The sequence below is a fragment of the Anoplophora glabripennis genome, unplaced genomic scaffold (genome assembly GCF_000390285.2).
Source record: "Anoplophora glabripennis isolate ALB-LARVAE unplaced genomic scaffold, Agla_2.0 scaffold829, whole genome shotgun sequence".
Classification (NCBI taxonomy): domain Eukaryota; kingdom Metazoa; phylum Arthropoda; class Insecta; order Coleoptera; family Cerambycidae; genus Anoplophora; species Anoplophora glabripennis.
The window spans coordinates 58,826-80,022 of record NW_019417933.1 but is presented as its reverse complement, the minus strand read 5'-3'; the positions used below and the strand labels follow the sequence as shown (position 1 = coordinate 80,022).

Here is a 21,197-nt window from a genome sequence, read left to right as displayed (position 1 = left end):
TTCTACATAGCTGTTTAAAATTAATGCACATGTTTAACATATAACTTGTCGAAGTTGTGAACCGTTTACCGACACATTGTAAGAAACAGGAAAAGTATCGGTGTCACGTCTACACTTGTCACTCTTAAAGCCCTCCATTTTTGCCAATATTTTGCACAATGAATGAAGGGTAATAATTCGCAACTGCAAACCATTTTTTATTAATCATTTGAGGTCTCCTCAAAGACTCCTTATGCTGGGTTGTTAGCAAAGCACAACGGTACACTTCGGTATGCTTCAACATCTGACGTCCGATAGCCCTCCTGTATTTAGTTTCATAATTGCAGCCATTACACCTGTACATTTGAACCTGTGAAATGATGTTTCCGTTGGTGTTTTTTCATATAGCGTCTGTATTTAGTTTCGTAATTGCAGTCATTACACCTGTACATTTGAACCTGCGATGGGTCTTTATGTTGCAGTTGATGCCATTTGATATAACTCTTGTATTTAGTTTCGAAATTGCAGTCGTTACACCTGTACATTTGAACCTGTGAAGGATCTTTATGTTTCAGTTGGTGCCTTTTCATATCATTCTTGTATTTACTTTCATAATCACAGTCGTTACACTTGTACTTTCCAGCATGTAAAGGCTCTTTATGTTTCAGTTGGTGTCTTTTGATAGCACTCCTACAATTATTTTCGTAATTGCAGTCGTTACACTTGTATATTTGAACCTGCAAACCCTTTTTATGTTGCAGTTGATGCTTTTTGATATATCTGCTGTATCTACTTTCGTAATTGCAGTCGTTACACTTGTACATTTGAACCTCTGAAGGATCTTTATGTTTCAGTTGGAGCCTTTTCATAGCATTCTTGTATTTACTTTTGTAATCACAGTCGTTACAATTGTACATTTGAACCTGTGAAGGCTCTTTATGTTTCAGTTGGTGATTTTTTATGTTATTCTTGTATTTAGTTTCAAAATTACATTCATTACACTCGTACATTTGAACCTGCAAGGACTCTTTATGTCTCAGTTGATGCCTTTTGATATTACCCTTTACTTCAGATTCGTAATTGCAGTCGTTACACCTGTATATTTGAACCTGCGAGGGCTCTTTATGTTGCAGTTGATGCTGTTTGAAGTTACCCTTTAATTTAGTTTCGTAATTACAGTCATTACACCAGTACATATGAACCTGCCAAGGCTCTTTATGTTTCAGTTGGTGATTTTTGATATTACCTTTGTATTTAGTTTCGTAATCGCAATTGTTACACCTGTACATTTGAACCAGTGAAGGATCTTTATGTTTCAGTTGGTGCATTTTGATAACGTGCTTGTATTTACTTTTGTAGTCACAGTCTTTACACCTGTACATTTGAACCTGTGAAGGATCTTTGTGCCTCAACAGGTGCCTCTGAAGTAATTTCTCATTTTCAGTTTCGTACTCACAGGATTCACACTTATACGCTTCTAAATTGTTCTTGTGTCTCGCACAGTGTATCGTAAAACGGATCTCACTTCTAGTTTCGTAAATACATTCATCACATTTGTACAATACTTTGCGCGCCTGCTTGGCTTTCACTTCTGACGCATTCTCATGTTTACATCCATCCTCATCTTCATCTTTACAGTCACTCTCCTCGAATGGTACAATAGTGGAGCTCTCCAGTGGCGTGCCGCTGAAAAATTTGTATACAGGGTATTTTTGAAATTCAGGTTTTAAGAGGTTACAAATGACACATGCCGAAATATCGCATTTCACAAAAAAATTACTCCAATAAAGGGGAATGCTTATATTTAAAGTTAATGAGATGTGATTAATAATTATACATTTGTACCACCGTACGGAAACAGCTCGGTGCTTGCTATCATTCCTTTCGACGTCACTCTTAGACTTGAATGAATTATGTATCATTAAAAAGGATATAACTTCCAAGGATTTTCACAAAGATTCAATTACAAACTTTTTATTATAGTGAAACTAGCAACCCGCCCCGGCTTCGCACGGGCAAATATAAAATAGCCTATGTTACTCCGAGGAGATGTAGCTTTTGGTAAAATTGGTCGAGTAGTTTTTCGGTTAAATCGTAACAAACAAAAAGTCAATCATCTTTCATCTAATGCGACCCTAATATTAATTTTAAAATAATTCACGATATATCTATATACCTAAAGACAACAAACGAACTCAAAACTAAAAGCGCAAAACCTTTAAATTTAAAACAATATAGGTAACTACCAACAATGTGAAAACAAAACGAATTAAATTAAAGTACCTATGTTCAGGACTATCAATTTTAATTAATAAGTAAGTAGTTAGGTATCTAACTACCTAAAGAAAACAAACACGAAACAAAAATGCGACTATGAAGTTTTAAATGATTCACAATAAGAAAAAAACAAACAAATTATTAAAACTCAATGAAATAAAAGTATGTTTGCAAGTATCTATGTATGTTCCGACTACCTAAAGACAACAAATACAAAACAAAAATGTGACCTTAAAATATCGAACGCAATTATAACTTTCCAACAACACCCAGAAAGAAAACACAGTCGTCAGTCGTCACCTCCATTCGCTCCAAGTCAGTTTATTAAAGGATCACGCGCGCGTTATCGTTCGGCTTATTAGCTAAACAGTAGGCAAGACGGTGCGGGGGGAGGGTCGGCGATCGCATCAAGCGAAGCGAGGCGCTTGAATTTTATTCTCGCGTCCGTAATTTTTTTGCGATTACTCCTAAGATATTCATTTAAATTATATGGTGTAAAAGAGTAAAATAATGTGCATGAAATGCTTAAAGCCTCTAACTTATTTAAAATGATAAGGATTAATACCGTATTTGTGTAAATAGCTTTTACATTACCGCTTTATAATTGCCAATTTTTTAAAGTATTAAAATGGATATAGGTAGTATGTTATCTTTAACATATAGACATATGCCATCGCGGACTTTTCTGTAGGCATATATAAGATACACAATTCCACCATACATTGATACACTACATAAACTTTCGGACCCCCCCGGCTCGGACGCGAGGCGCGGGGTCACGGGGCGCCCGCGCGGCCCGGTCGAATCACGGCGACACGAAATTAATTTCGTTGCGCATTATTTTGATTTTGCTATATCTCCTAAGGTATTCATTTAATTTGCATGGTGTAAAGGGAAAAAATAATCTTCATGAAATGCTCAAGCCAACTAACGTATTTAAAATGATAAGGATTAATACCGTATTTGTGTAAATAGCTTTCCAATTACCGCTTTATAATTGCCCATTTTTTAAAGTATTAAAATGGATATAGTATGTTATCCTTAAGAGATAGACATATGCCATCACGGACTTCTCTGTAGACCTATATAAGATACACAATTCCACCATACATTATTTTGTTATATCTCAAAGGGTTTAGGCAGCGTTTTCGTTGAAAGATCCCAGACGGCTTATTTTTTTTCCGACACCCCCAACAAATATCGTTAATGTATACAAAAACTTAACAAATTATATACTAAAAAGAACCACTGCATGAAAATCGGTGCAGTAGTTTTTGAGTTTATCGCGAACAGACAGACGGACGCGGTCGAGGAATTTGTTTTATAATATGTAGTGATAATTTTCATGTAGTTCAAATAGTGTAATAACAATGTATATATAAGACTAGGAATTTCGGTTTTGGACATTTTATTAATAAGAAATTCAGATCAACCAGTTGTGATAACTCGGCAAGGTAAGTCTGTAGCCGGCAGCATTTGCTACAGCATAGCAATGGGAAGAACCATTGTACTTTTTAAACCTATTAATACCTTCAGGATTTTGAATTGTCATTCCCCTCACCCCTTACGACAAAAGGCACACACAACAAAATTCTAATATTAAGTAACATCACAATAAGAATACTCGTCAATTTAACCAAAAACTAAAATCTAATGATTATTATCCTTCTTCTCTTCACAATGTTAACAATAGTTGAATCAACGATAGTATAGTCTTTCCGAAGTCAGTTGAATCTGTAAAAAAACGCCTGGCAATAAAATTTAATGACTTTCACAGGCGTCCCTAAAAAAGTTTTCTGCTAAAGGTAAGAAAATATAATAATTTGTATATAATGTGCAGAAAATTTCTATTATATGTTCATTTGTCCAACAACATATTTTAATTATTTATGTCCTCAAACAATTTTATTGTATTGATGATAAATTTCGTTTTGTTCCCTTTCAAAAGGTCTCCAATATGCCATGTTGTAATAATATTAGTAAACAAAATATCCCTCTTATTTCTTCCTTTCGCAATTGTAATATGAATGATTAATAGAATGGTGCCTACAATAAATACAAATTATCTGAATCACACCAAACTCCGCATTGCTGCACACACTGCCAGGCGACTTGTCGACAACTGAAATTTATGACTTCAACTGGGCGTATACATTTCTACCACCTGCACGTTTAGTTTGACCAGACCTGTTTATGGGTATGGCTAAATAAATATGGGAAAAAGTTTTTTAAATATTCAATGCCAAGTTGCTGCGTAGCGACCGAGCCTGGTACATACTGTCAAGTTCTTGGTTCTTCAACTGAAATCGGAAAGACTATACTAATAACATAATTTTAATTTTAATGATAAATCGATTCAGATCTTTAATAATGAATTAAATTATTGAAAAAAGCATTTTTCAAAGTTAAAATGAGAAAACATATATTATATTGTGTAAGAAAGAAATAGCTGCTGTTTCCTTTATCCCTTTTTTTAACCGACTATCACACCAGACACCAATTCCCAAGAAAATAAATATATTTTAATATTAAACAAATGGTTCAAGAAGATTTCCACGTTTTACACGGGTCTCAATATATATTTTTTTGACAATCCCACCTGTCAGCTCTTTTAGTTTGATTCATCCTCTTTGATTTGCTCTATTTAAGACCTTCATATGTTATTTGTCGCTGAGTTATGGTCCTTCAAAGCAAAAATTACTTTCTTGGCTTTGATAACACAGCCACACACAAAAAAAAGTTGTCTGTACTTTTCATGCGACATATGTTATCCATAGTAGTTTTCACCTCCTGATCACGAATCCGGTGTCAGAATTGAAGTATTCGCATCACAGGAATTTCCTAACCTCAAAATAGCAAAGAAACATGAAATAGTGCTAGGAAGAATACTAAATAAAAATTTTCTAAATTCAAATGTTCATTTATATGATCAAGACCCCGTCGAACGTGAATTCACGGTCAGAATTGATGGTTCATTTTCTAACCTCAAAAAACGGGTCAGACATCACAAAATCCCCCATATACCAAATTTGGCGCGAATGTTATTTTCTGAAAATTTAGTCGGCCATTTTGGATCCGCGATCTTGAATTTTGCAAAATTCACCCCGGATCCGTGATCAGCGACCCCGAAAACCCCCGTATATCAAATTTGACGCGAATTTGTTACTTTTTGAAAATTCGTGATCATCGACCCGTTTTTTTGAGGTTAGAAATAGAATCATCAGTTCTGATCGCAGATTCATGTTCGGCGGGGTATTAACCATATAAATGAACATTTAAATGAAGAAAGAATTTTTTTGTATTTTTCCTAGGACGTTTTCGTGAATTTGTGCTATTTTTGAAATGTTTTTTGAGGTTAGGAAATTCCTGTGATGTGATAGCTCAATTCTGACACCGGATTCGTGATCAGGAGGCCAAAACTACTATGGATAACATATGTCGCACAAAAAGTACAGACAACTTTTTTTTGTGTGGCTGTGCAATTAATTGCTTGGGCACTAATGATCATAAAGAAAACCCAGGCAGAGTTTTGAAAAGAAAGCGCCGATATGAAAGGGGAAAGGAATTACTTCGTATTGGGAAATGCCGATTAACATTACAATCTCGTCGTGCTCGGAACCAGTCTTTTATAGTCGAAGCAGGCAAACTAATGACCGTGCGATTAAATTAATTGAATTCGTTACAATGAATTATTTTAATTCAATAAGTGATTTTTGAAATATATTTCTACTCTTATTTTTTTGTGTAGGATTAGTTAACAATTCAATTAACATAATAGCGTTTGTTTCTTGAAATATTGGAACATTTTTAACAATTTTTTGTTTTGAAATTATGTCTTTCGTATATATATTTAATCTCTTCATTATTATTTACAGCCCAATTGAAGACTAAATAATACCTTTAAAATAGCGTAAAAATAAATTTTCTGTAAGAATGACTTAATACGAGTGTACAAATCCACCCAAACTGGCATTCTTCATGCAATCTGCTTACATAAGCACTAATTATTTTGTAGCTCAGTGAGATCTATCCTTTTCGTCCCAAGAAAATGCGATTTCTGCCCAAAGTTAAAAAATTTTTATGAATGAATGAAATCTAGTATAGCATTCTTTGTACCAATATCTGATTTAAAGCCATACTGATTGTTTTATAATGATCTTACATTTTCTCCAATAATTTGTTAACTCAACTCTTGACGATTGTTTTAAAATATGTACAATACCGTTTATAACTGACATAAACTAATAATTTATTAGTTTATCATCAGATGGTACCTATTTAATCATGTAAGTCACAAAGTATCAGAACCACGGGCTGCTATTTTTTAAATTAATATTAAAATAGTCTTCTCTTACCTCCTTTCCTCATCTTCCGATTTTATGTCGATACTTTCAGCTTTGATAGACATTTCCATCTCGTTAATATCGAATTCCTTGTCCAGGTTTTCAGTCTTAACGAATACATCAAGCGAACACATATCTATTTGACTTCCTCTGGCTGAACTATCAAGAGTACTTTTAATTTTTTCTTCTACCTCTGAACAATCTTTAAGGAAACTGTTGTGGGTACACAGACAATCGAAACATGGCTTACAAACGACGGGATCTTTGATGATATTTATATTCTACAAAGCAGTTACGTTAAATTACAAACTATGCAAATATTTAATATTGTTCATACCATTTCAGGAGCCAATTTCTCAATAGCTTCAAGTTCCACTTCATGTACGCACCTAAACTCATTTTCTACTGGGTGCATACACAATCGACATATTTTGTGACTGCAAACTAATTCACTTTTCTTTTCCTGCATGTACACTTCCCTCAAATCGAGCTGTAACATTTTTTCGCTATCCACATAAGGAATAATTGTGTTATCGGTATTCAGACATGTTGACTTAAATTCTAACGCGGCATTTAACTTTCTTCTGCAAACGTTACATATAACCTCTTTGCTCTCGTTATCAAATTTCTGAAAAATATGTAACTTTAAATAGAAAGAAAATGAGTATAGCGGGAAATAACAATTTAATACTAAAAGCTGCTTTACACTTAAGACTGCTAGGATCTAATCTAATTAGATTTCACTGACTTACCAATTTCAGCAAAAGAACATCTAAAGTGTCTCTGATAATGTTGTCTACCACTTCAAAACTTTCATCGGTTATATTTTTAAGGCAAAGCCTACACGAAGTTTCCTTAACATCAGCCATTACTTTGCAACTATCTCCTTTTAAATATAAATAGAACACAGATACAAACAATAAAAATATAAAGCCTTCACTTCTAACAACCTATTCATTCTAAACTTCTTGACATCTTACGGCACGGCAGCATAGTTAGGTTAGGAACGACTTCAGCGACACAGCGACTACGTCGAGCACCAAACTCCAACGCTGCCAAGTTATTGTACGTCGACCACTTAGGATTTTTAGGTTATGTTTACCATTTGACTATTTTGAATTTTGAAGTGAGCTGTTTTACTAAACATTTGACACATTAACTAAAAACGTTTCTGTTTCATTACAGAAATGTAGCACTTGAAAACTTATTTAGTGAAACATAGCCGAAACGTTCCAATTGAAGAGAGTTTGAAACATTATTCGAAACGTTCCCTTTCGATCTCGGAAACATAACAGACCAACAACCTTTTGCTTTTTTAGTTCATTTGCCTTTGTTATACAAACAGGCATAAACATAAAAAAAAATTGTGGTAGCGTATTTATAACACAAGTCTAGAAAAAATGTATGTTCGTGACTTGCGTAGACTGCGCGTAACAGCCCGAGTTTGTTTCCCGTGTGTCGTTTTTAATTCGTATTATGTTAGGTTAGGTATTATAGACAAGAGGGCAAGGGACAAGCACTAAAGAAAATGGAACATGGAAATATGTTTCGATATAATTTGAGGAGCAATTACTTAGTGAGAACTATTTGAAATATGGATGAATCAAGTAAAATAGACGTCATTTATTTTATATTCTGTAGAAATGTTTATATTTGTTTATGTGTATAGGCATGCTTAAATAAAAGAGTTTAGGTATACTTACAGATATTTATTTTGTCAAGATATCATTTTGTATCTTTATTTCTGCTGTATAATTTATTATTATTAAAATGATAGATGTAATATTGACCATGCGTAGAAGAAATTGTAACATTATATTATTTTTCAGTAATGTTATTTGTTTTTCATATACCTACCATTTCAAGATTCATAATCATAACTTTTTCTAATTATCAGTTCGTCATTGTTACCACATTCACGATGGTCTCAACATTAGAAAATTTCTATTTCAGAAGCGTATTTGAACAATATAAAATGATGTGTAGCTTTTTTAAAATGCTTCTGATATTATTTTGTGACATTTTTATTTGTACGATGAATGGCAAAATTCGTAATCCATCTCAAAAAGAAAGAAATTCTTGGTAAAAGTTGCCGCATCCCCAAACTAGAAGAGCATATTTATTTTTTTTAATATAGAATGTAACAACTTTTTTTAGTTAATTTTTTTGTCTGGAGTTCGAATTAAGTCATTCACAATACAAATAAAAATATCGCAAAAGAGTATTAGAAATATTTAAAAAATTACTCACACTATACTATTTCAAAAACGCTTTTGAAATGAAAATGATCCAAAGTTGAAAGCATTATGAGAACAATATGGTAATAAAATTATTATGTTGCTCAAACATTTCTGAAAATATACTGAAACGCAAAACAAAAATATCGAGTGCATAAATGGAACAACAAAAGAATGTTACTGAAAACAATTTTTTGAAACGTTTCATTGGAAACGTATTTTAGGAAGGACATCTTGGGTTTCTAGAACGTTACCAGAAAGTTGCATGGAGTTTTTATGAGACGTTTCGAGATAAATGGAAACGTTTCTGAAACATGTCAGAAATTGAAAAAAGTTTAGTGGGAAATTTTAAATTAATATTATAATCTCATGGATTACCTTAGAATTTGAAACAATATTAAATAATGTCTACATCGGCAAAACGACCAGTAAATTTTAAATATAATCCCTTGTGAATTATTTATTGCATTCGTGATGTGGCGAATTCCTTCTCTGCGCTCATTTTTTTGTTGCGCTGCAGTGCGGTGGACAGCATGTTCAATGACACCTCTAAAATTTCATTTGTGTCATTCTGAAGCAATTATAGGTATCCTTGCTCATTCAACGGTCCGTTTGTTTCAAACAGATATAATTCCTTTAGAAAATTACACCTGCATATTAATTTTAAATCTGCGCTGTGCATCCATTACAGTATCCGTACACAATGATTGCCATGAATAAACAACTAAGCAATAATAGACTTATCTGCTATCAGGAACCGTCATTTAATTCTTAACCCATTAACGCCGATAAAAAAAAATTAAAAAAATTATGCAAATTTTTAATACAAATAAGCAGTAAACATCTTTATTTAACATATTTAGTCAACTTAAAATATTTTTCCTCTAAATTAACCGAAAAAAAGTATTCCCATATGGGACCTTTAGGCGCAACGTCACTAGAAATGAGCAACAATGAAAAAAGTAAAAAGCAACTTGTTCTTTTAATGAAACCTTAAAATAATGAGTACATGTTATTACTGAGTATGAAACTTTCGAAAGGAGTCAACGTATAAGCCGATATTACATTTGCAGCACATTGTTCTTCCTCGGCTGCTACAGTTTTCACCACCAAATCTTTTAGCTTCAGGAATAGTGGTTACATAATGATGCATGCCATCATACCTTATATCGTTACTGACTTGCTGCTACCCGAGGTATTCGTCCTGCAGCGCGAGCTGGTACTTTATATCTCGTTAGATGTCTGAAAATAAATTTAAAAAAAACGTCAAAATATGATTCCTCTACAAATTGTTGGTTTTACTCTACCTGCAATATATTTCTCCTAAAGTCAAGTTGACAAACGCTTTCTGAAGGATAATTCCACTAAAAGAAGATTTACAGCTAGAGATATTAGTTCAACCGAGCTACTGCTTAACGGGCCCATATGGGAACATCAATGTTTACAACAATATTATACATAAACAAATAATCAATTAAATTATTCTCGAATAGGATTATGTTTTTAGATATAATAGTATAATAAAACACTAAAAGCAACTAGTATAGAATAAAATATCTAATAATATATACTTACACGAAGTTGATGTCCATGTTTTCAACAAACTCGTACAAACAAGTTTTTCACTCGACACAAAAAAATGTCAAATGTAAACAAAGCGCCGCATGAACTCTCCTAAGGGCGTCATAAATCATACTGAAGATGTGAAAATAAGCAAATTGACGAAAGCTAGCAAAAAATCACTCTCAAACCCCACTTTTTATCTTGACGTTTATTGGCTCCATATGGTACCTTTAGGTGCTAATGGGTTAAGATTTGATTTTATATTTTATTCTTAAGATTGATAATTTGATTTGTATAAGTTAGTGTTTGTAATAATGTAACAACCAACTTTAATTCAAATATCTCTATTTCGAAAATGGTTGGGATTTCGAAACATGTTACAACTAACAAAGTACAAATACATAAAAATTAAAATTGAGACGCCCTGTATAGTTGATCTCCCAACGCACAAATGTGATAATGAAATCAACAGCTTTCTATTATAAAAAACATGTATATTTATTTTACAATAAACCCTTCAATTAATTACACGTTATACACAGTTGACAATATCGCTTTTTAAAATTTATGCACAGGTTTAACATATCCACTTGTCGAAGTTGTGAACCGTTTGTCAATCAGCAGACTGTCACTTGTAAAAAACAGGAAAAAGTATCGGGGGCATATCCATACTTGTCGCACTTAAGTGTCTCCATTTCTGCCAATATTTTGCCCAACAAACGATGGGTACTAATTCACAACTGGAAACCATTTTTTATGCATCACTTGAGGTCTTGCCAAAGACTCCTTATGCTCGGTTGTTAGCAAAGCATACTGGTACATTTGCATTTATGAAGACTCCTTATGCTTCAACATGTGACATGTCATATTATTCTTGTATTTTGTTTCATAATCGCATTCTTTACACTTGTATATTTGCACCTGTGAGGTCTTTTGATGTTGCAGTTGATGCTGTTTGATATAACTCTTGTATTTAGTTTCATAATCGCAGACGTTACACTTGTACATCTGAACCAGTGAAGGATCTTTATGTTTCAGTTGGTGCCTTTTCATAGCATTCCTATATTTACTTTCGTAATCACAGTGGTTACACCTGTACATTTGAATCTGTGAAGGATCTTTATGTTTCAGTTGGTGCTCTTTGATATAATTCTTGTATTTAGTTTCGTAATTGCAGTCGTTACACCTGTACATTTGAACCTGCGAGGGCTCTTTATGCTTCAGTTGGTGCCGTTTGATATTTCTCTTGTGTTTATTTTCATACGTGCAGCTGTTACATTTGTACATTTTAACCTGTGAGGGATCTTTATGTTTCAGTTGGTGATTTTTGATATTACCCTTCAATTTAGTTTCATAATTGCAATCATTACACCTGTACATTGGAACCAGTGATGGATCTTTATGTTTCAGTTGGTGATTTTTGATATTACCCTTTAATTTAGTTTCGTAATTGCAATCGTCACACCTGTACTTTTGAACCTGCGAAGGATCCTTATGCTTCAGTTGGTGCCATTTGATAGCATGCTTGTATTTACTTTCGTAATCACAGTCGTTACATCTGTACATTTGAACCTGTGAAGGATCTTTATGTTTCAGTTTGTGATTTTTGATATTACCTTTGTATTTAGTTTCGAAATCGCAGTCTTTACACTTGTACATTTGAATCTGCAAAGGATCTTTATGTCTCAACAGGTGCCTCTGAAGTAATTTCTCATTTTCAGTTTCGTATTCACAAGACTCACATTTATACAACACTTTGCGCTCCTGCTTGGTTTTCACTTCTGATACATTCTCATGTTTACATAAATCCTCTTCTTCATCTTTACAGTCACTCTCCTCGAATGGTACAATATTGTAGCTCTGAAGTGGCGGGTCACTGAAAAAATTGCAAATACAAGGTATTATTGAAAATCGGTTTTAATTTTAAGAGGTTACACATGTCGAAATATTACGTTTCACAAAAAATTATTTTAATAAAGGGGCATGTTTACATTTGAAGTTAATGATTAAGTCAACCATTTTCATAGAGAAGAACGTGGATATATCGAAATACCCCAAGCTGACAGCATTTTTGAAACGTAAGAATGATGGCTATATACCGAGGGGCGATCCGCTAAGGAAAAAACGTACGAAGATTACAAAATTTCTGAAATCTCTTGTAATGTATCTGCAGATTTCAATATCGATTAAAAAAAAATTACAAATTTCATATAAATAATCAAGATTACAATATCTTTCAACCGATTACAAAACATTTCAGGAGATTTCAGAGTTATTTTAGTAGATTTCAATGATTATTTAAGATTTCAATAGGATTATTCGAAATTAAAAGAAGATTTCAAAATTTCTTAATAATATTTCAAGGAATACGGGAAGATTACAATAAGTTTTGAATGTCCATTTGAACAAAAATAATTGAATTAACTTCAACTGTCATTCATTTCATTCATTAACAGTAGTGCTTTGATTAAGAATTTCCAGTATCATTTTTACGCAAAAATTGTAACATTCTGATTAAGTTTTTGTTCGAATGAACGTTAAAAACTTTTTGTCATGACAAAAATGATAACGCCATTTTGAAAGTAGGTAAGTATATATTTTTATTGAAAGATAAAAATATAATAATCCAATAAACTAATAAAAATAAAAAAATAGAAGTAACATAAAATAAACATTTTCCCAAAAAATAAATAATAAGAAATATTTTAAGCTTTTATTAACACTTGTATTTAATACTTTACCTGTATACAGTGTATTTAAAAAAGACGCGGCAATATTTAAGGGGGCGATTGCCCAGATCATTTTATAAAAAAAAGTTCCTATAAACATACGTCCGCAAACGCTTCGTTACCGATCTACAGAATGTTGAAATTTCATTAAAAAAACAGTAAAAATTAAATTTCTCCAAAACCTCTTGATATTATAATGAAATTTTAGGCCTGTCAATAGCTATGGCAGACGCGTACTTTGCAATACAAAACGATTTTTTAGTCTTACCAGTGACTAGCTATTTTTAATGAAAAAAATAGGACCCCGCTGGTTTTTCTAAAAATATAATTTTTTAATTCCTTGTTCAATTATGAAGAAGAAAGCTTTCCTCAGATTATACGCACCGTACGTCACACCGTTATTGAGTAAAAAAATAAAAAACATTTTATTGCGCACCTAAACCCAATGTTGTTTTAATTGAGAAATTTAAATTATTGAACAAAGAAATTCAAATTATCAAATTTGATTGATTTTTGAAATGTGGTACATACTGTTGTTTGTAGTAGGTAATAATAAGGGGCTGCGTTTTAGAGAAATTTAATTTTTACTGTTTTTTAATGAAATTTCACATTCTGTAGATCGGTAACGAAGCGTTTGCGGACCTATGTTTATAGGACTTTTTTTATAAACTGACCTGAGCAATCACTCCCTTAAATATTGCCGCGTCTTTTTTAAACACACTGTATACAAGTAAAGTATTAAATGCAAGTATTAATAAAAGCTTAATATATTTTTTATTTATTAGTTTTTGGGAAAATACTTACCTACTTTCAAAATAGCATTATCATTTTTGTCATGACAAAATGTTTTTAACGTTCATTCGAATAAAAAACTTAATCAGAATGTTACAATTTTTGCCCAAAAAATGCCTGATACTGGAAATTCTTAATCAAAGTACTACTGTTAATGAATGAAATGAATGACATTTGAAGTTAATTCAATTATTTTTGTTCAAATGGACATTCAAAACTTATTGTTATCTTCCCGTATTCCTTGAAACCTTATTAAGAAATTTTGAAATATTCTTTTAATTTCTAATAATCCTATTGAAATCTTAAGTAATCATTGAAATCTACTAAAATAACTCCGAAATCTCCTGACCTGTGTTGTAATCTTGATTATTTATATGAAATTTGAAATATTTTTTGAATTGATATTGAAATATGCAGATACATTACAAGAGATTTCAGAAATTTTGTAATCTTCGTCTGTTTTTTCCTTGGCGGATTGCCCTTCGGAACACACCAATCGCACCATATAGGTTTCTGTCGCGGTTTCTGTGGCATTCTTTGGAAAATGAGGTAGGGGGGGCGTTGTATAACGGCTACATCGACGAAATTCATTAGCTGATTACATAGATTACAGCAAGGATTACAGATAAGATTACGCAGATTACAGACAGATTACATAGATTACAAATAAGATTACGTAGATTCCAGGGCAAACGTACGAAGATTACATCAGCGGATCGCCCCTCGCTATATACCTAAAAGGTCAAACGTTTTTACAAGAGAGCAAGTCAACGATTTTATCATTCAGGCACCCGATAACACATATTTGCTAATGAGAGTTGTGACGGTCTTAGGCATTGTAGGAGCATGCCGTTCTGATGAGTTATGCAAACTTACTTTGGACGTCAATTTCAAAAATTTCGATGACATTGTAGTTACAATTTCAGATTCTAAAAATGGTATGTCACGTACGTTTACAATTACTTCTCGTCTGGGTTCTGTTTCTCACCTAGAAATTCTCAAGAAATAAATCAAGATTAGATTGGAAATTAAAACTGAAATTTCATGCCTTTTTATGCGCTATCAAGCAGGTAGATGAAAAAACCAACCAGTCGGCAAGAATACCTTTTCTATGATTCCTAATAAGATGCGCAATTTTCGAAACTAGAACATCCTGAAACATATACAGGCCATTCATTCCAAAGAACATCGGCAACGTTACTGCTTATACGGGAGTTGGTGTATTAACAATCAAGAGACATGGTGGGTGGACATCGGCCGCATTGCAGAAAGTTATGTTGCTGACAGTTTAAGTAACAAAAATAAAGTAGCTTTATTATTATCTCGATTAGTAAATAAAACAGTAACGTCTTTAGACTTAAATATAACCGGTTGTTTTAAATTGGTTAGCTGCGGAGCCTAACACTTGGAATACCTGTACTTACGTAGCTAACAGAGAAATCGAAATACAGGAGCTGATTAAGGACTGTGTGTGGAAACGTGTACCTTCTGCATTAAATCCTGCCAATATATCATGCAGCTGCAGTCCTAATGAATTAAGTAAAAACGAATTATGATGGTTCTGTCCTGAATTTCTAAAATATGATTCTAATTCTTGGCCCACATCTGAACATTTGACAAATTCTAATTTACCCGAAAAAAGAAAAGGTTTCCAACTTTCATTTGTTGCATGTAATGTTGATTTTTTTCTTCAATAAATTCTCATCATTTATTAAAACACAAAGTATTTACGTATATTCTTAGATTTTTGTATAATTCGAATCCCAGCAATAAGACTAAGCTTAATGGTTCTCTTACTATCGACGAATTAAATAAAGCATTGATTCTACTTTTAAAAATAACGCAGTTTAAAGTATTTGCTGCGGAATCCAAAGGTTTACAATCAAATAAATGTATTCCGAATTCTAGTAAACTTTTATCATTCGACATATTTCTAGATCACGATGGTTTAATACTTGTAAGTGGTCGAATCAAACGAAGCGATATGAATTTGGATAAAAAACACCAAATATTATTACTATCTGATCATTCATTAACGAAACTTTTAATAGAATATGAGTACCAACGTAATTTACACGCCACGCCGGTCAACAGTCTATTTTGACTGCAAGTAGACAAAAATACTGGCCTATTAATGGCAAACGAGTTGTTTGGTTGTAAGGTTTTAAGGCTAAGACTTCTAATTTAAATCCGCTAATGGGTGATATCCCTAAAACGAGACGGTATAGACCACGCGGGACCAATTTTGATTAAGGTAAGTAAAGACAATTTATCCACAAAAACATTTTTAAACTGGTAGCCCTGTAACCTCATGCGCATGTGTGCCTAAGTTTTTGAATTGTAATCAGTGTCTGCTCAGATATGCGAGAGCGCACGTGTAAAAATAGTTCTTCGAATTAAAGTTATTCCAATCAAGTTTTTTAATTGCACGGGCAAAAGTCCCACCATTTCTTCATTATTATTTATAGCCGTTGGAGATTTTAAATAATACCTTTAAAATAGCATAAATTTTAACAAACCAGGCCAAACGGGCATTGTTCCTGCAATCTGCTTACATAAGCCCTAATTATTTTGTAACTAAGTGACATCTATCCTTTTCGTTCCAAGAAAACTGCCATTTCCTCCCGAAGTTATAAAAATTGAATTAATTAATGAAATCTAGTATGGCATTCGTTGTACCAATATCTGATTTAAAGCCATACTGATTGTTTTATAATAATCTTACATTTTTCCAATAAATTGTTAACCTAACTCTTGACGATTGCTTAAAAATTTATACAATACCGTTTATACCTGACAAACTCATAATTTGTTAGTTTATCATCTGATGGTACAAATTTAATCATATATCAAGTGCTGATAATTTTTAAATTAATATTAAAATAGTCTTCTCTTACCTCCTTTCCTCATCTTCCGATTTTATGTCCACATATTCAGGTTTGATCGACATATCCATCTCGTTAATATCGAATTCCTTGTCCAGATTTTCAGTTTTAACCAACAAATCAAGTGGAGACGTATCTATCCGACTTCCTGTGGCTGAACTACCAAAAATACTTTTTCTTTCTTCTACCTCTGAGCAATCTTTTAGGAAACTGTTGTGAGTACACAGAGAATCAAAGCATTGCTTACAAACGACAGGATCTTTGATGATATTTATATTCTACAAAGCAGTTTTGTTAAATTACAAAATATGCAGGTGTTTAATGTCACTGATACCATTTCAGGGACCAATTTCTCAATAGCTTCAAGTTCTACATCACCTATGCACCTATACTCAGTTTCTACTGGGTGCATACACAATCGACATATTTTCTGACTGCAAACTAATTCACTGTCCTTTTCCTGCTTGTACACTTCTCTTAGGTCGAGCTGTAACATTTTTTCGTTATCCACATAAGGAATAATTGTGTAATCGGTATTCAGACATGTTGATTTGAATTCTGACGCCTTATTTAGTTTTCTTCTGCAAACTTTACATATAACCTCTTTGCTCTCGCTATCAAATTTCTGAAAAATATGCAACATTCATCAGAAAGAAAATAAGTGTAGCGGAAAATAACTCTGAAATACTAAAAGCTGCTTTCTTACCAATTTCAGCAAAAGAACATCTAGAATGTCTCTGATAATGTTGTCTACCACTTCAAAACTTTCATCGGTTATATTTTTAAGGCAAAGCCTACACGGTGTTTCTTTACGATCACTCATTGCTCTGTAACAATCTTCTTTTACATATAAATAGAACACAGATATAAAAAAACATATTAAGCCTTCACTTCTAACCTTCTTGGATTTTTATGGCAGCATAGTCTGCATGGGAGCTTTCGTTTTGGCAAAATTAATACCTATTAGCAACTAATATCAGTTCAGAGTAACTCTAAGTTACTATTAACAGTAGCTCTATTTTTGCCAAATCGAAAGGCCCGCATAGTGCATAGTTGTGTTTGGTTAGAAATAGGAATAAAGTTGGGCGAAGCGAAACAACACTGCGCTGGTTCTTCGCACCAGTTCGAGTGAACCGGTCCCGTCTTGAATACGAAGTGAACAGTCCACCTAGCACCGAAAGACGGTACTAGAGGTAAATTACAGTGATCTGGGAGGACGATGCCCTGCAATATAATTCACACAGTGTAGGTGTCGAGTGTATTTGTTTAAAATTTTTGACCCTGGGTGACCACCCCAATGACCCCCCCCCCTGCCCGCTAACCTTTTCTGTTTCAGAGACAGCCAGGATCAAGAAACGAAGACAACGACACACACACACACACAACACACCCCCCATACCCTCCTTTCCCCTCCCCTCCCGCGCTAGCCTAAGGGCCACCTTAGCAAAGCGCATCCCAGGCTGCATAGCCGCACTACCCTACCCAACCATACCACACATAAACATGACACTACCCCCGGGGTTTACACAGACGAGCCGGCGAAGCAAGAAGAGCGCCAGAAGAAAGGGCCCTAGCCGGCGGGGCCCAGCCAGGACAAAAGGAGGTCCCACAAAGCGCCTACACCGGCCGCATTTGCGGTCGGGGTAGGCGACGGATGGGGCCCATCTACGAAGGCAGTCCAAGCCTACACGAGATGAGGCAGGATAAAGAGGGATAATCCCCCTCGATCCCAAATCATTGAGGCCAATTTCTAGCCATGGAATAATGGCGCGGGTCGCAGTGTAGGTGTAGGTACTAAGAAGAGAAGGAATAATTATGACAAATTCGGCTCAATTGAAATTGAACCAGCTCCCTAAGAGGATCCTGAACCGGTGAACCGTGTTAATAAAATGAGCCGAATTTCCCATCTCTAGTTAGGAATGTTCCGCGCGCCGCAACGCGCGCCTTCTGGGAAAACATCAATACTTTGGGTACGTATTCAGGGACCTAAAATAAACATAAAAGTTCCCATAAACATGGGTCCTATTCTCAGTTGTTACATAACAGGGATAAACAGTATTCAATTTAAAATTTCCAAGGATTTCAAGGTCAAGGTCAATGCCAAGGTCACCATCAGATAGTCAGGGAGAAATCCTGAAACTTCTGTATTTAACATTTCTCTCTAAAATGCTCCCCCGCCGAGTTATTCTGCCGTTCCTGTACTTTTGTTAGTTTGAGGATAGGTCATTCAAGGTCATGTATGTATGTCGGAGAGTGGTGGAATTGTTTTTCCACCGCGGCACTTAGGCCTTATTAGGCCCCCTTGTACACCCTCCTTCATTAATCGAGTACTTTTCTTCAAACCACCCTATTTACTACATGGGTGGCTTGGTGGCAAAGTCTCGTACAGTTTATGTATGATAGCATGGTCTTAAGTTACAGGGATTTTCTATGGTCCTATGGTTCTATGGCCTATGGTCCCCAATAAATGTATTGGGGACCATAGGCATGCGGCAAATGTTGGGCGACCCAGGTCTCTGGTAGGCTGCCACAGCCACGTCCCCGAGCCTGCCTTAGGTCACCCATCCAAATTCCAGCCTGCGTCCGTGATGCTTGCCTCGGCAGATCGAAATCCGCCGGCCAAGACACCCGGTTAGGCGGTCCCCATCACTCAAGGTCATATCTGACCGTAAAATTTTCTGCTCTTCATTTCTGGGGTCAAAAGTATAGGGTCCCATTTGAAAAATCACATTTGAAATTGAAATGATCTTCAAGTTCAAGGTCAATGTCAAGGTCACCATTGGATAGTCAGGGAGAAATCCTGAAACTTTTGTATTTAACATTTTCCTCTAAAATGCCCTCCCGCCGAGTTATTCTGCCGTTCCGGTACTTTTGCTATACCCTGTATATCAGTGCTTCAGAAAAATGTACAGTGTATTGAATTTAAAAAGTTTTAAGCATTTCCGGTTAAACCAGATAGTCTGAGAGAGATGATATATTTATCATATCTGCCTCGGTTAGATCCCCCAAGAACTGCAAGTCATTCCAGACGAGCAGTTCGCCTTCCGACCCAATCACTCCACTGAACTCCAAATCCTTCGCCTTACCGAGCACATCACGGCGGCCTTCAACAGGGGACAGTACACTGGTGCTGTCTTCCTGGACGTCGCAAAGGCCTTCGATACGGTTTGGCATGAAGGCCTACTGATGAAAATGCTCACCAACCAATATCCCATATCCTTTACCAAACTCATAAAATCCTACCTACACCACCGAAAATTCCGCATCCAAATCCAAGATTCCCTTTCCACCACCCGTCCCATGGAGGCCGGTGTCCCCCAGGGCACCGTCCTGTCCCCACACCTATACACCATTTACAACTCCGACATCCCACATCCCCCCAACACCAACATATACTTATACGCCGACGACCTGACAATCACATCCCAATCCGTAGATCCTAGATATTCCGTCTCCCTCCTCCAAAACTCCTTAGACCAACTTGAAACCTGGTGCAACAGGTGGAAAGTCAAAATTAATCCCAACAAAAGTTCGGCTATCCTTTTTACCAAACGAAAAATCCCACAAAACCTCGACAGACTGACACTATCCCAGGAACCCATCTCCTGGAATCGACAAACACGATACCTGGGCGTGACGATGGACCAGCGTCTCACGTGGAAACCGCACATCGTGGAGACGGTGGCGCGAGCGAAGACCACCAGGGCTAGGCTCTATCCCTTACTCAAAGGTGGAAACACCCTCAGTTTAAGGAATAAGCGAACGCTTATCAAGGTGGTACTTCAACCGCAGCTAACCTACGCCTCCACGGCGTGGGGTCACGCGGCAAAAAGCCACTTAAAGTCATTACAGGCTGTGGAAAACATAGCCCTCCGCACGGCCACCGACGCGCCCTGGTACGTAAGAAACACTGACATATTACGAGACTTACAATACACAAACGCTACACAGACAATAAGACAAAACGCGGAGAAACGATTTGACGTAGCCGCTAGACATGACAATCCCCTCCTCAGGCAAGCCGTTGACTACGTACCCGACGTGACCGACAAACACAAAAGACCTAGACACCAACTTTTTGACCCTGGGTGACCACCCCAATGACCCCCCCCCTGCCCGCTAACCTTTTCTGTTTCAGAGACAGCCAGGATCAAGAAACGAAGACAACGACACACACACACACACACACACACCCACACCCCCCATACCCTCCTTAACCCTCCCCTCCCGCGCTAGCCTAAGGGCCACCTTAGCAAAGCGCATCCCAGGCTGCATAGCCGCACTACCCTACCCAACCATACCACACATAAACATGACACTACCCCCGGGGTTTACACAGACGAGCCGGCGAAGCAAGAAGAGCGCCAGAAGAAAGGGCCCTAGCCGGCGGGG

At 35.5% G+C, this 21,197-nt stretch overlaps 1 protein-coding gene across 1 annotated transcript in view; it reads right to left on the bottom strand.

Moving 5' to 3' along the window:
* Positions 1–17,628, bottom strand: part of LOC111692530 (zinc finger protein 624-like) — a 45,806-nt gene extending 28,178 nt beyond the window's left edge. Inside the window, exons 1-7 of the mRNA XM_023456577.1 lie at positions 17,512–17,628; positions 17,140–17,430; positions 16,818–17,083; positions 12,057–12,275; positions 6,937–7,183; positions 6,612–6,880; positions 1,360–1,665 (exon numbers count right to left, since the gene is read on the bottom strand). Of these exons, the coding sequence (XP_023312345.1) occupies positions 1,360–1,665; positions 6,612–6,880; positions 6,937–7,183; positions 12,057–12,275; positions 16,818–17,083; positions 17,140–17,430; positions 17,512–17,628 (1,715 nt within the window). The remainder of the gene's footprint in view (positions 1–1,359; positions 1,666–6,611; positions 6,881–6,936; positions 7,184–12,056; positions 12,276–16,817; positions 17,084–17,139; positions 17,431–17,511) is intronic.
* Between the last annotated feature and the right edge of the window lie 3,569 nt (positions 17,629–21,197).